Source organism: Chrysemys picta, chromosome 9 (assembly GCF_011386835.1).
Source record: "Chrysemys picta bellii isolate R12L10 chromosome 9, ASM1138683v2, whole genome shotgun sequence".
Taxonomy (NCBI): Eukaryota; Metazoa; Chordata; order Testudines; family Emydidae; genus Chrysemys; species Chrysemys picta.
In genome coordinates, this window is record NC_088799.1 from 47,377,951 (window position 1) to 47,392,862 (window position 14,912).

At 45.0% G+C, this 14,912-nt stretch overlaps 1 protein-coding gene across 3 annotated transcripts in view; it reads right to left on the bottom strand.

Moving 5' to 3' along the window:
- MYO7B (myosin VIIB) overlaps positions 1-14,912 on the bottom strand; it is a 117,162-nt gene that overhangs the window by 64,701 nt on the left and 37,549 nt on the right. For all 3 annotated transcript variants that reach the window (XM_042853501.2, XM_024103258.3, XM_024103259.3), the window contains 10 exons: positions 13,537-13,650; positions 11,995-12,147; positions 10,402-10,586; positions 9,051-9,172; positions 7,242-7,384; positions 7,034-7,147; positions 3,132-3,285; positions 2,010-2,086; positions 1,514-1,633; positions 1,136-1,278 (listed from right to left, as the gene is read on the bottom strand). In XM_042853501.2, coding sequence (XP_042709435.2) covers positions 1,136-1,278; positions 1,514-1,633; positions 2,010-2,086; positions 3,132-3,285; positions 7,034-7,147; positions 7,242-7,384; positions 9,051-9,172; positions 10,402-10,586; positions 11,995-12,147; positions 13,537-13,650 — 1,325 coding nt within the window. The remainder of the gene's footprint in view (positions 1-1,135; positions 1,279-1,513; positions 1,634-2,009; positions 2,087-3,131; positions 3,286-7,033; positions 7,148-7,241; positions 7,385-9,050; positions 9,173-10,401; positions 10,587-11,994; positions 12,148-13,536; positions 13,651-14,912) is intronic.

The window sequence follows — 14,912 nt, forward strand, 5'->3', positions numbered from 1 at the left end:
CATCGAGTCCAGTCCCCTGCCCTCATGGCAGGACCAAATACTGTCTAGACCATCCCTGATAGACATTTATCTAACCTTCTTTTAAATATCTCCAGAGATGGAGATTCCACAACCTCCCTAGGCAATTTATTCCAGTGTTTAACCACCCTGACAGGAACTTTTTCCTAATGTCCAACCTAAACCTCCCTTGCTGCAGTTTAAGCCCATTGCTTCTTGTTCTATCCTTAGAGGCTAATGTGAACAAGTTTTCTCCCTCCTCCTTATGACACCCTTTTAGATACCTGAAAACTGCTATCGTGTCCCCTCTCAGTCTTCTCTTTTCCAAACTAAACAAACTCAGTTCTTTCAGCCTTCCTTCATAGGTCATGTTCTCAAGACCTTTAATCATTCTTGTTGCTCTTCTCTGGACCCTCTCCAATTTCTCCACATCTTTCTTGAAATGCGGTGGCCAGAACTGGACACAATACTCCAGTTGAGGCCTAACCAGCGCAGAGTAGAGCAGAAGAATGACTTCTCGTGTCTTGCTCACAACACACCTGTTAATACATCCCAGAATCATGTTTGCTTTTTTTGCAACAGCATCACACTGTTGACTCATATTTAGCTTGTGGTCCATTATAATCCCTAGATCCCTTTCTGCCATACTCCTTCCTAGACAGTCTCTTCCCATTCTGTATGTGTGAAACTGATTTTTCCTTCCTAAGTGGAGCACTTTGCATTTGTCTTTGTTAAACTTCATCCTGTTTACCTCAGACCATTTCTCCAATTTGTCCAGATCATTTTGAATTATGACCCTAGCCTCCAAAGCAGTTGCAATCCCTCCCAGTTTGGTATCATCTGCAAACTTAATAAGCGTACTTTCTATGTCAATATCTAAGTCGTTAATGAAGATATTGAACAGAGCCGGTCCCAAAACAGACCCCCACTTGTTATGCCTTTCCAGCAGGATTGGGAACCATTAATAACAACTCTCTGAGTACGGTTATCCAGCCAGTTATGCACCCACCTTATAGTGGTCCATCTTTACTTTGATCGCGAAGACGACAATGAATGACCAAATTAATTCATTTGTTCCCTACCTTTATGTCTGCTATTTGTCACTTTCCCTGACAAAAATGAATCTGGAACATCCTACCTGTTGGTGTTAAAGTTTTCAAAACCAAAGATGTCCAGAAGCCCAATGGACCTGCGCAAACTTTTAGAATCCTGAGAAGGTGGGTTGAAAGTTGCAGCATTGATCTTATTTACTATCCACAAGAAGAGGTGGCCATAGATTCCCTGCGGAAGAGTTAAAAAGGCGGTAAAGGCCCAATAATACAAACCCTACTGGGCCTTGTGCTTGCTGTTCAGAATGAAGTCAACATGCATGCTCAGTGTAGCAAGATCTAGGGCCCAGTGATAAGTGTTTGCAGAACCAGGCCCTCAGACAGTCAGTAGTCACAGCTCTGAAAGCATTCACGCTCTTTGAAAAGCATCAATGCAATGCACACTTGGAGGGGATGAACTCCTTTACCTTCACAAAGGCGTCTCTCCCATCAGCAGCCTGGGCAACGCTCAGGGGCATGGACACGCTCTCTCCTCGGATGATGATCGAGTGGTTTGTAAGGCTGTTTTGCAGTTCTCCGTAGTCCACCTGTAGGAATAATCATTGCAGCTGGATCATTCGATGTAGATAAAGCAGACCTGGCAAAGACGGGAGGAGTCTGACTCAGGAAAAAGAGTGTAAGATAGAAGTGGGGAAAGCAGAGACAGGCTGCCTGATTGATACTGTGGCCTACTGTCACAGTAGGGGGCCTATTCCTGTAGGGGGCTGTTCCTGGGGCCTATGTAGGGAAAGATCTCTCAGTCTGGAGGGGCATCACTGTGAGCATTAGCAGTGACAAGGGGACACAGCACAAAAGGAAAACACCATAAACAACCTCTCCACAGAAGCACATGTGCCAACAATCCACCCTCCCAGAAGGGGGAACAAACCAGAGAGCTAGTGAGAGAAGATGAGAATCCAGTACCTCAAGCAGTTTGGTTGCTACAAAAAAGTGTGAAGAATCCAGCACATCAGAGCAGTCCAAGTTATCATATACAGCAGCTGGGAAGAGGAAACCACAAAGCTCAGTATACACACACAGTACAAGTCGCTACCACTATGGTGCATGGCTGTATTGTTACTGTTGTATTACTGTACTATCCAAGGCCAGGAGCAGGATCTTGGGTGGAGCACTGTACAGAAACACAGGCCATGTCCACACCAGCAGAGTGTTAGCAGTATAGTTAATCCACACCGCTGACCAGCATAGCTCTGCCGGCACTCTGTAGTGTAGACCTGGCCCCAGTGAGAAAGTCACTGCCCTGAGAAGCTCCCAAGCTAAGAGACTAATCAGATTGCACTGAATAGAGGATGTGAGAGTCACCTACAGAATGCATTCAATGCAACGCTAAGGCTGCAATTTGAATCAAACCCAACTCAGAGAATTCTGAGTTTCCACAATAACCCTGACTCAGGGCTTGCCTACACTGGCACTTTACAGCACTGCAACTTTCTCGCTCAAGGGTGTCAAAAAACACCCATCTGAGTGCAGCAAGTTTCAGCGCTGTAAAGCGCCAGTGTAACAGTGCACCAGCGCTAGGAGCCGCGCTCCCAGCTACTCCCCTCGTGGAGGTGGGTTTTTTTAGAGCGCTGAGGGAGCGCTCTCCAGCACTGTGCCGTGACTACACAAGCCACGTTAAAGCGCAGCTGCAGCAGTGCTGCCATGGCAGCGCTTTAACATTGCCAGTGAAGACGTGGCCTCAGCCTCTCCCTTCCCCCAGCACACAGAGTGCTTTTCATTATCATTCATGCCAGGGCACGGTGTTATTTAATGCCTAGTATGTGTGGAGGGCCTCTTTATGGCCTGGCAACCTTGTCTCACAGTGAGAATAGTAACAGGGTCCCCTCTCAGAACAGAATTCAGTCAGCTCACCCACCAGTACTTCTATTGTCTGCAGCTGCTGCCCTTCCAAAACCCCAATTGCCATCCACACCTGTCTGGCGGACAGCCACGAGCTGGCCCTTAGACAAGAAGGCAGATAGTGACCCACAGACTTTAAACACCGAGATGAAGGGAAGACCTGGCTGCAGGCAGTGCTGGGTTTACCTTCAAACTCGACGTTCCCCAGGTGCAGAATAGCAGCCAGCAGCTTGCTGATGTCCCAGTGCTCAGAATCTGAGAACATGAGGACCTTCATAGCAGAGCGGATGTGAGCATATTCCTTTGCATCATTACGGCCGTCACAAGAAGTGCAGTCACCCTGCATGACAGCACATTCATAGGCACAGAGAAATCATCTGGGTATTAATACAGACCTAGCATAGCAGCCTCTAGGCTGCAGAACAAAACATATATAACAGAACTGCCCTGTAGGCTGCTCGTTACAGACCCAAGATACAAACTCTTGTATTTTTTTTTTAATTTCCCTTTTCCATGGTAGTTTCTTTCTTCGCTCCCACTCAAAAGAAGGTGACACATTGCTTGGAGTGGTGTTAGCCAATATGCATCAGTTAGGCATAGTATACACCACGTGAATAGGTATGATGAGCATGATATTAATATAACATACGTTATGTACATGGGTGGTGGGAGAACTTACATTAACTGAATGGATTATGCTCTTCCCACAGTTCTGTTCACCCGTGTCAAGCCTCGCACACCACTTTGCAAAGCTGAAGTCAGCTTTGCCATTAGAACATAGGAAACGTGTCAAAGCAGAGATGCATGAATACACCGTGTGCCAAGTACAGAGAGGGTGTACTTCCAGGGCTCATCAGCACTTGGAATGTAGCATTCAAAACGAGATATGAGAAAGTATAGAGAGCTACCAAGGACAAACCTAACTAACAAGTGGGTTAGACTTAAACTTAAAGTGAATAGAGGGGCCTGTTAGCTGGCACACATGCACAATATAAACAGAAGCAGGTTTGAGGATGGCTCTTTGAACCACACCTATTGTGTAAGGTGAACATTCTGTGGGATAAGAATGGTTTCCCAGAAGAAGGGTATAGAATAGATGTTTCCTTTTCATGTTGTGCTGCGTTGTCTTTAGACAATGCATTTAGCTTTCCTGAACATTTTTACGAACAAACCGTGAGTGTAGTCAAACACTTGGCTACACACCTTTCTGTCAGTAGTGGGATGAGGCATCCATTAGTGGGTCTCTGAGGTCACACAGCACATGCTTCCATGGCTGAGCTGAGTAATATGGGAAGAGGAGAGAGAAGCTTAGGCCAGGGACTGCTTCAATAACCAGCTACATTAAAGGCTGCTCTGGAGCAGGGAAAGAGGAGATGTAACGTTCAGCAGTCCACCCACTTGCTGGGGATCACCATGGGATACATTTGCAGTCTTTCTTAGGGCAGATTTGAGGTCACATCTCTTTTCCTGCCCCTGCTCTAGCTCTCCTCTGCTCTGTACAAGCATCCCCTGACACTAGTCAGTAGGAGTAACCTCCGTTTGAGAAATAAAGACAGGCAGGGTTGGGACAGTGGTAGAAAATACCTTTGCAAAATCAGAACACTAGAATCTAGCACAAGACACTGAGTGGCACGATCCAAAAACAACACGAGAAAGGTCTTCAGCAAAAGTCTTCCTGGCACAGCTCAGCACTCTGCCCTTTGCTACCTTCCATATAAATAACTGATTCGGGGCTAGCCCATAGTGTAGGGCATGTCTGCTGGGTCAGTGAGTTCTGGACAATGCAGTGCTGTGGCAGCAGGAAGAGTGAAGTGTCCTTATGTGCTTCTCTATTTATAGCACTAAGAATAGCTATTTGCACCAATAGCTGAGCACAACAAAAATGACGGGAGCATTTCCCCTGGATCTAATCTGCCTATCTAAGTATTTTACTGCACTCATCACTGAGCTAAAAGGACTTCGCCCTTCATGGAATACACAGTGCTTGAACTGCCGTAATAAGTGCTGACCGCGTTATCACTTTGTCCTCAATCATTCCATTCCTGTAATTAACAAGCTGGGGAATCCGCTCCCACTCCCTGGGCCAATGTCACACAGGGGCACTTTCCTTTAGGGGCAACATCATTTGAGCCCATGGCAGTAGTGCGTGCGAATGGCCCAGAGGAACTGCAGGCATGTCCTAGCTAGTGAGATTCTTCCCATCCTTTAACGCAGAGTTCCACAGCTTTCTGTAAACATTCAGGCCTACAAAAGCCTCCACTATCTGAGTAGCTTTGTTTTTTGGGCGCCCAACCCTGCTCCCACTGAAGTTTGTGGCATGAATACTGCTGTCTTCAGCAGGTGCAGTACTGGGCTCTAATTCCTTCTTTCCTCGTTTTTGTCCAAGTCACAGAGCAAAGCAGCTCAGCTCATGTTTTTAGCGTGAAGAACTTGGCCAGAGTAGGGGTGGGGTTTCCAAAACTGCTCAGAAGCAAAAATCCCACAGAAAGTCAATGGTGGTGTTGCTGTTAAACCACTCTGTACTTTCAGCGGTCTCCCCTGAGATGAATCCCCACATCCCACAGGGGAAACTCTCTGGAAAACATAAACGCAGACTGGGAACTTTATGTTAGCTAGCCCAGATTAGAGAGAGAACTGTTAGGATATAGATATTCAGGCTTGTCTGCAAAGGCTTATACTTTAAGAATTTAGGTGTATTCTTATCACTTAGCTAGTTATAGAGGTATAAAAGAAAGAATCAAAATCACTGTCTGCCGGTATAAGGGCCTTCTCTTACTGTGACAGTCTGAAGCCTGGTTCTTAGGCTAAGGCCTTCGGCTAAGCAGCAGAGGTCAGCCATAAACTGGGAAGTGTATGGTCACATCCTCACATTCCAAACTAGTCCCATTGAAATAAGGTGCTATTGGGCTGTAAGGAATACAATCCTGTCCTGATATTCCTATCACCTCCAGAGAAAGGGAAGAGCCTAGAAGATGTAAAAGAAAACTTTGTTTGATAGCATCCTGTCTGGCAAAAACTCATTTATCAATACTGGGATGTGAAATTCTCATTTTTGTATTGTTCTATCACTGTAATCTCCACTTCCCTATTGTTTGTCTGTATAATCTCTGTCTGGTTCTGTGATTGTTTCTGTCTGCTGTATAATTAATTTTGTTGGGTGTAAACCAATTAAGGTGGTGGGATATAATTGGTTAAATAACCATGTTACAATGTGTTAGGATTGGTTAGTTAAATTTCAGTAAAATGATTGGTTAAGGTATAGCTAAGCAGAACTCAAGTTTTACTATATAGTCTGCAGTCAATCAGGAAGTAGGGGGGGAATGGGAACAGGGAATGGGGTGGGGGAACTGGAATCATGTTTCGCTAAGGAGGGGGGGAATGGGAACAGGGAATGGGAACAGGGACACAGGCAAGGCTCTGTGGTGTCAGAGTTGGGAAGGGGGACACTGAGGAAGGAAACTGGAATCATGCTTGCTGGAAGTTCACCCCAATAAACATTGAATTGTTTGCACCTTCGGACTTTGGGTATTGTTGCTCTCTGTTCATGCAAGAAGGACCAGGGAAGTGAGAGGGTGAAGGAATAAGCCCCCTAACAAGAACCACATTACTGAGTTATTTCTGCAAGGCCCACCACAGATAAGGACCATGGCTACTGGTGTTGCCTCAGCTGTGAAATAAAGGAACATTTTGTACCTATTAATTCCTTTTCTCTGAGAAATACATCCAGGCCTTGTGTTCTCCCTGCTGGGAGATCAACGACAATCACCCAAAACTGGACTGCAGTGCAAAGGCTGGCACTGAGGAGCCAATTGAAGATGCTATTGATCTTTCTTAAGGCTGCTCTTGACGGATAGCTTCTAACGGCCATAAGTTGCACCCAGTGGTGGATACAGTACAATAAAAGCTTAGAGGACACTGTAGCTGAGCCCACAACACCCTTAATGATAATTCTTCTTTCACTCTAGGCATGGCTATTTCAATGTGAGAACCAGCCCTCTTGCACTCGCTTTCACTGTGACACGTGAGAGCGGCCCAGCGTGAGGAATCCCATGCTCAAGGCAATGGCAGCAGAGGGAGGTGCATCTTACCATGGTGAGGTAGGTGTACTCTGAAGCAGTGCCCAGATTCAACATCTTCTTCTGCTCCAGATTCATCCCCATTAGCATGCAGTAAAATATGTGATAGTTCCTCTCCTCCGGAGCCTGGAATGAGAGAAGTACCCCAGGGGACAGGCCTGTCAGTGCGGTCTCATAAAACAGGAGCAGAGTTAGCACTGACTCCCAGATGAGCCCTTACCTGCCGACAAACCCGGGACTTCTCCAGAAGGAACTGCTCTATCCGGGCTCCTTCAATCACGCTGCTTCGGTTGAAGTGGATGTCGATGTATTTCCCAAAGCGGCTTGAGTTGTCATTTCGAATTGTCTTGGCATTTCCAAAGGCTGGTGTGGGGAGGGAGTGTAGAACAGAGACAGACATTGAGTTTACTCCCGCTTAGGGCATGCCAATGTCACTTTCAAACTACCTGGTCTTGCTGGTGGCATTTCTGGTGAGCTCCAGATTCCAATCTGGTGAGCTCCAGATTCCAATGCTATGTGATCTGACTCACACTGGCAATGGCAGGCCCCAGACTCCATCCTACACTCAGCTGAGCAGAGAGGCAGACAGCTGTGCATGGAAGCAAGTGGGCCCTAAATTTCTCATGTAGGTAGGGAGGGGACACCAGATCTCTCTTCATGGGAAGTGGGGAGGCTGCAAAGCTGTGGGAAGATCCTGTGGGAAGATACAATCTCCCTCAGCCAAACACCTTCCTACAGACTAGTGCAAGTGCATACCTACCCCTCACCATAACTCCCCCATCTTTCCCCAGCATGACCCCTTCCTGTTCCCAAAACCCTCCCGCAATTGCTTAGACTAGGCCTACTCTAACACCAAGCTTGTCACACCTTGAATAAGTCCTTCCCAACCCCAACCATCAAAACCTTGCCACAGGTTCCCAATTCAGTGCCCCACACCCGCAGAAACTTTTGTGCCTCCCTAGGGAAGCAATCCCTGACCTCATCCCTGTGGAGACTCTCCCTGATCTGAGAACGCTGTATGGGACTCACTTAGGAGCCCATGCAAGCCTTTTTTTTTTTTTTTGGTCTGCAGAGATAGACATAGGGATTGAGCAGGCAAACTAGCCATCTCACATGGCACTGAAATGCCACAGAGCAGCCAGACCCATCATTAGACTGCCTTTCAATGACTCAGGTAATTGAGATACTTGGCAGCTCTCCTAAAAATGCAGGTGAGAGTAAGATTTACAGAGTTCTCATCTACAAAGCAGAGGACTAGCAGGTAATAGGCATAGAACAGAGTTTCTATAAAACTTAACTAATATGAGTAGCTCACTCCAGAAATCCTATTCATTCACATATTTTAAAAGCAGAAAGGAACATTCTGATCATCTATCCTGACTTCCTGCATAACACAGGCCATCGGATTACACCCTCCATCAAGCCCATATCTTGTGGTTGAGCTAGAACATATAGTTTGGAAAGACATCCAATCTTGAGTTTAAAGACATTGATGGAGAACCCATCACTCCAAATAACCTGTTCCAATGGTTAATTACCCTCATTGTTAAAAATTTGCACCTTATTCCTAGCCTGATTTTACTTAGCTTAAGCTTCTAGCCAATGGCTAGATCTTGTTATGCCTGTGTCTGCTACATTGAAGACTTATCTGAAAACTTTTCCCTGTGTAGGTACTTATACACCATGAGCAAATCAACTCTTAATCTTCTCTTGGATAAAACCAATAGATTAAGCGTCTTAAAAATGTTGAATGACTCTCCTTGTATCTTAGAATATCTAGTTTTAACATGAGTCAAAAACCCTGCAGATCTAGGGCAAAATCTCAGATGAACCACACAGATTTTGGGGAAAACTCTCTGCAGACTTTGCCAAAATTTCTTGTTGATTCCTTGGTCAACCACTACATCATTGAGGCTTTAAGGAGTTCAGCTGCTGAGACATTACTGCATTACTCCAGCTTTACACTGGCATAAATCCATCACAATCACTGGTGTTATGGTGAATCAGGTATCTTGGCTACATAACCTACCTTCCAGAATGGGGTTGGCCTCCAGAATCTGCTGCTCAATCCAGGAATGCTGGCCACTGATAGCAGTTAAAAACTGCAGTATCAGCTTAGTGCTTTCAGTCTTCCCGGCTCCAGATTCTCCACTGGAATCCAAAACATAAATGTGGTAAATCAGTGTCTTGGTTTCTTTTTCTCTGCTACAGTGGAAAAAATGGCAGACCAGGGTAAGAATTCACAGATCTTCTCCATATTATGGGACTGTCCTGAGTCTCGTAGGGAGTGAGAGGCTTATCTTTCACCGTCTCATTCTCTGAAGTGAAGCTATTCTTTGTACTATAATGTTAAGGGCTAAATTGTTCCTTCAGTTACACAAGTGCAAATCCACTGACACTAGTAGATTGGCTCCAGTGTGAAGGAGAAATAAAATTTGGCCTTTCATCTTTAGTACCTTATTGTACCATCTGTGCTGGTTTTAGTATGTTAACTTCTTGTTTCCAGTGTCTCCTCTGCTAGCAAGAGACATCATTGCATTGAGATTACCCAACTCCTTGCACAAAAGATGAACAGAAAACAAGTACAGGAAATACCTTTGTAGGATAAAGATAATGTTTCTCTTGTCCTGTTTTAGAAGGGGGAGATTAACCTTCTCAGAGACAATCTCTGCTTCCAGAAAATTAAATTTAATCTTCAAACATAATGGCTACCTTCCGAAGGTAAAAAAGGTACCTTCCTTGCTATGGACAATGTACTCAGGATTCCCATTCTCCATCTATTTATAAAGAGACTATTTGTGTAGAATGTCCTGCTGCACTAAGAGGGCTTGGGGCGGGGAAATGATGGGTTTTGGAAATATAAACATGTGCAAAGGGCAATAGAGGGTCCTGTGGCACCTTTGAGACTGACAGAAGTATTGGGAGCATAAGCTTTCGTGGGTAAGAACCTCACTTCTTCAGATGCAAGAGTGCAAAGGAGCAGTCTCTTGATCCCTTTTTCTTGCTAAATATTTCCAGTAAGGGTCCAAGTACAAAAATCACAGCACAAATATGCAGGCGGAAATCAGCCCTGTCTCTGAAGCTATGCATGAAAATGTCATGTATGCACCCATTTGTGCAAACATAGCTAACATGCTTGGACACACATTATACGGTCACATGGATACATAAATGCACATTCAGGACTAAACATTTCCGAGTCCTAACTGAAAATGACACAGCAAAAAAGCAAATGTTCTCTTCTCATTTTCCTTGGTGTTATCTATGCCTCCCCGAGGGACTGAAGAGATTGTCACCTCTCCAAACACTTTGGGAACCCTTCTCTGTCCAATCCCGGTGGTAAACCTACTACCACTAGTCCTACCCACTCATCCAGTTACCTGATAACACAGCACTGGTCTCTCTTATTCCTCTTCATATTGAAATAACAGTTGTCTGCGATGGCAAAGACATGGGGAGGCAGCTCCCCAATTCGCTTGTTACTGTAGAGTTGGATCTGCTCCACTGTGTACAGTGGCAACACCTGGTACGGATTCACTGCGACCAAGATAGAGCCTGTGTAGGTCTGAAAGAGGAGAGAGTTACCCGTAACATCAAATCCAGACATAGCAGAACACAGCCATAGCCACCCTGGGCTCTGCTCTCATCAGAGCTCATAAGCTGAGCAGGTTCAGGAAAGGATAAGGAACTCTTAGGGAAAACCCCGGGTGCTGCAGAAAGATGACTCAGTAGATTGCATTCTTCCCTCTGAATCAGTATTGAACTGGCACTATGCTATCGGACATAGGATCATTCAGATGAAACACAAAGCTGTGCTCTTGCTGAGTGATGTTAAACAGCTGTTGTATTCTACCCCAGATGTGGCTGCACTTCAGGGGTAGGCAAAATAACTGGGGTGTGTGTGTACATACCCCAGTTATTTTGCCTATCCCTGAAATCCCAAACAATGTCTGTGTGTATATAGTGTTATTTGGTAAATTTATAAAGTGCCAAATGGGATCCTTTGGATGAAAGGCACTACAGTATATAAATGCAAGATGATTATATACACGAGCTTCAAAATATGACTGCCAGAGTTTATTATTGTAATGGTGTCTCATCTGTTACTTTAGATTGTTACATTTGCTATAATGTAGCACCTATTAAAATCAGGGCTTGATTATGCTGGGCACTGCATAAACATGTTGTAAGACAGCCCCTGCCCTGTAAAGTTTACAATCCAAACAGACAGCAGAGCAAAGTGTGGGAGAAACTAAGTACCAATATCCTTGTTTTATAGATGGGGAAGTAAGGCACAGAGAAATTAAGTGGGTTAAGTTGCCCAGCGTCACACACGAAGTCTGTGGCAAAGCCAGAAAATGAAACCACATCTCCTGAGTCCCAAAGCAATGCCTTAACTACAAGAGCAACATTCCTCTCAATGTATTTTATTGCATAACAATTAAATAAAGATCAAATTGAACCTAAAGTCAAGTCAGATCATACCATTGCCAACAATAACAAATAGAGCACCTGGTTAGACTAATAGTTTGTTATATCCGCAGGTGAATCATTGAAATTAGCATAGCAGAGTGTATGTTGATTTCCTAACTGCATGCTGTACCACAGACCTGATATCTGTCTTAATGTCTGGATTGACAGACAGAGGTCACCACTGGTAACTTTCACTTTAGGCAGAAAACTAAAAGGCAGCTCTCTCGCTGTCGAGTCACTCCATGATTTCAAAGTCTGGTGTCAGCTCTTGTCCTTGCAGACAAGGTGCTAGGATGAGATCAGTTATGAGAGAAGAAAAGGGAGAATTTCAGAACTGCTGAGACACTAAGGCTTTCTCAGCCCAGTATTTGGCAAAGGAAACCAGGCCTCCACGTGTCAGAGGCTGCTCCTTGGCTGACACATTAGCCCCCCTGACAGAAATGTGCTGTTTTTCGTTTCTTATTCTTGACTGAGATTTGCCCATTCGCCTTGGCACTCACATAGATTTTGTGCTCCTGATGGCGGATGAGGAGGTTGTGCACTATGCCTGCTTCATTCAGGTCCCCGAGGCGTATCATGTCTTCTACCCCTTGCGCAGAGGTGGGATGCATGGGACGCACAGCATTGATGTTCCGGGCAGTGATCCAATGTTCCTTAAATAGAACAACACAACAGCTTTTAATTAATCATCTGGGATTTTGTACATTAGCTCAGGGGCATCCAAAGGAGGGAGCCATGTTGCCATGGAGGGAACCCGAATGTAACTCACACTAGCACCGTGTGGGTTTAACTGGCATAACACAGAGCAGATTTATCTTTAATACACAGGTGCAGCCCACTGAGACCAAGACCCAGCATGCAATGCTTGAATCAAGATAGGACATTACAGGTGGGGAATATAGTCAAGATCCTGTAGCAAGCTGGACCTAGGTGAGCCAGCCCAGGATTCTGTTCTGCTTCAGTGGAATTTCTGTGGCAGTTACACTTAAATTAAAAATATGGAAGCTTTTAATTGAAATATGGAAAGGAATAAAACAATTAGTTCAGTAGCCCATATCTTGATATTAAATTCAGTTAGTGATTTTATGCTGTCCCCATATTTTCAGTTTTGCTGCAGATTTGGGTATTGACAAAGCATAAGGACATTGTAGAAACTGTTGAGGGGAAGCCTGAGGTTTGGGAGCTGGGATGGGGACAGCTGGGCTTTGGGTATCAGGAAGGGGTGGGAAGAAGCTTGGGATCGTGGGATAAGCACAGGCATTGGATGGTTCCGATTTTTAAAAAAGATCAGCCGTGAAACAGTTAACAGTATGACATTTAAAGTGTCATCTTTATGTTTGAGTCAACAATCCCTTGAGATGAATGGAGCCATTCACACCTCCCAGAGCAATCCTTTCAAGCCAGCTGCAGGTGCAGGAACACAACACTGCATCAGTTTGTGCTCGGTTCTTATTCTCAGTGTTCTCTGCACAATCATGAGGGCTAGAAATGGAATGAGAACTTAGATGCTGGAGCACAATTCTCCAGCAAATTTGGGACGAGAAATACTCTCTGTGGCAAATTCAGCTGATGTGGATTACACGGAGACTATAGCCTCACAGAAATACAGGCTTGGAGATAGGACCAGACCACTGGCTCATTAAGTCCTGTGTCTTGCCTCTGGCAAGTACTACTGCCTGATTCTTGCAGTTGTGTAATGCTCTGATGGGCCATACACTAGACTAAGACTGGCCCTGAATCATGACATCCAGATCAGATTTTGAACTCCACTAAAGTAAGAGGGTGTTTGGATATCCAGGATTTTGATTTGGCCCATTATAATGAAAGAGACTAGCCACAACAGTCAGTTCTGTATCCAGGTGTAGATTCCAGGGGTGAAATCCTGGCCCAGTTGACTTAAATGGGATCTGGAGTTCACCCTAGAACTCCAAAACGTTCAGGTATATTTAAATCTGTGGCTTGGTTCAGGCCCATCTCGTGTTCTTCACCATGTTACATAAAACTTAAGTATGTTCTGCTGAGGAAGTTATAACATAGCTTACCCTGCCTTCATCATCCTCCACCAAGATCTGTCCCGAGTCAGAGATCTTCACAACTGCCCCAATAGGGACATTGAATTCACTGTTGGACAAGGATTCCAGCCACACGTGATCACCCTGGCGAGAAGGAAGTGCTCCTGTTAAGTACTGCTTTACATCTGGGCTCCAACTAACTCTTAGCCATATACCTCCTGGTTTTAATAACTGTGGGATTTCTTTTACTGTGCTTAACTGGCCCAGTGCCTATTGCCTGGAGGAAGTGTTATCTAGTGGTTAAAGCAGGTTAGGGAGTCAGGACTCCTGGGTTCTAATCCCAGCTCTGCTAGTGACCTGCTATGTGACTTTGGACAAGTCATTTGGGATAGCCATTTTATAGGCAGAAATGGCACAGAAGTTATAACAATGACACTGCTTATCTAACTATATTATGTCACAGAGAAGTTCTGAGGCTCAGCAACTGTCCGCAAAGTGCTTTGAGATTCTCAAATGAGATACAGTCTGTATGTGCAGTTATTATTATTATTTCAGCTACTTAAAAACATTCAAAGACAAAGCAGTATTGGAAAAGTGATAGGAGGGCATCTTCAGACAAGATAACGCTGATGGGCTGACTAGATATCCTGGTAATTTTCATAGATTTGTGATAGTAAATTCTAATTGTACATTCCCTCAACGATCAGTTGAATAATCTGTACATGGAAACATTAGCACATGTATCAGCTCCTTCCCTGGGGACAAATCCTGCACTCCTTATTCAGGCAAAACTCCTACCTTGGCATCAATGAAGGAACACACCTGGCGCAGCTCCAGTCAGTATTCTGTCTACAGAGCAAACAGGCAGGCAGAATGCCTATGGTGCCACAGGAGGGAAGCATACTCCGAGGTGGCTGCTAGACTTCCTTTAGAGAGGTATAGCTAATGCTCCATACAGCACTGGCTGCTATTTGCCAGGCATGAACGACCCCTCCATCCTGCACTACATCCCCTTTGGAGTATCTTGCACTGCTGGTGGGGCTAACATTCCCCCAGTCCTTGCGTCCACAGAATGCAAAGACCAAGATCACGGCAGCCTCTTGCAAGATAGAGAGGGATCCTTTGCACTTTCCCCTCCATTATCCCATGTGCCCAGACAGGGGCAGTCACATCTGCCCTGATCGGTTTTATGCCAATGGTCAAAACTTGGCTGCAAGTAGAATAAAGACTATAGGCCAGATTCGCCGCTGGGGTAAATTGGCATAGCTCCATCCACTTCAATGGAGCTACACCTGTTGAGGATCTGGCTCTGTTGCGTATTATTCCAAGTCGGTTCCATAACATTTACTACCATGGAGTGGCTGACTATTTAATTCAAACCTTGTTGGGTTTTTTCCCTCTTAAAA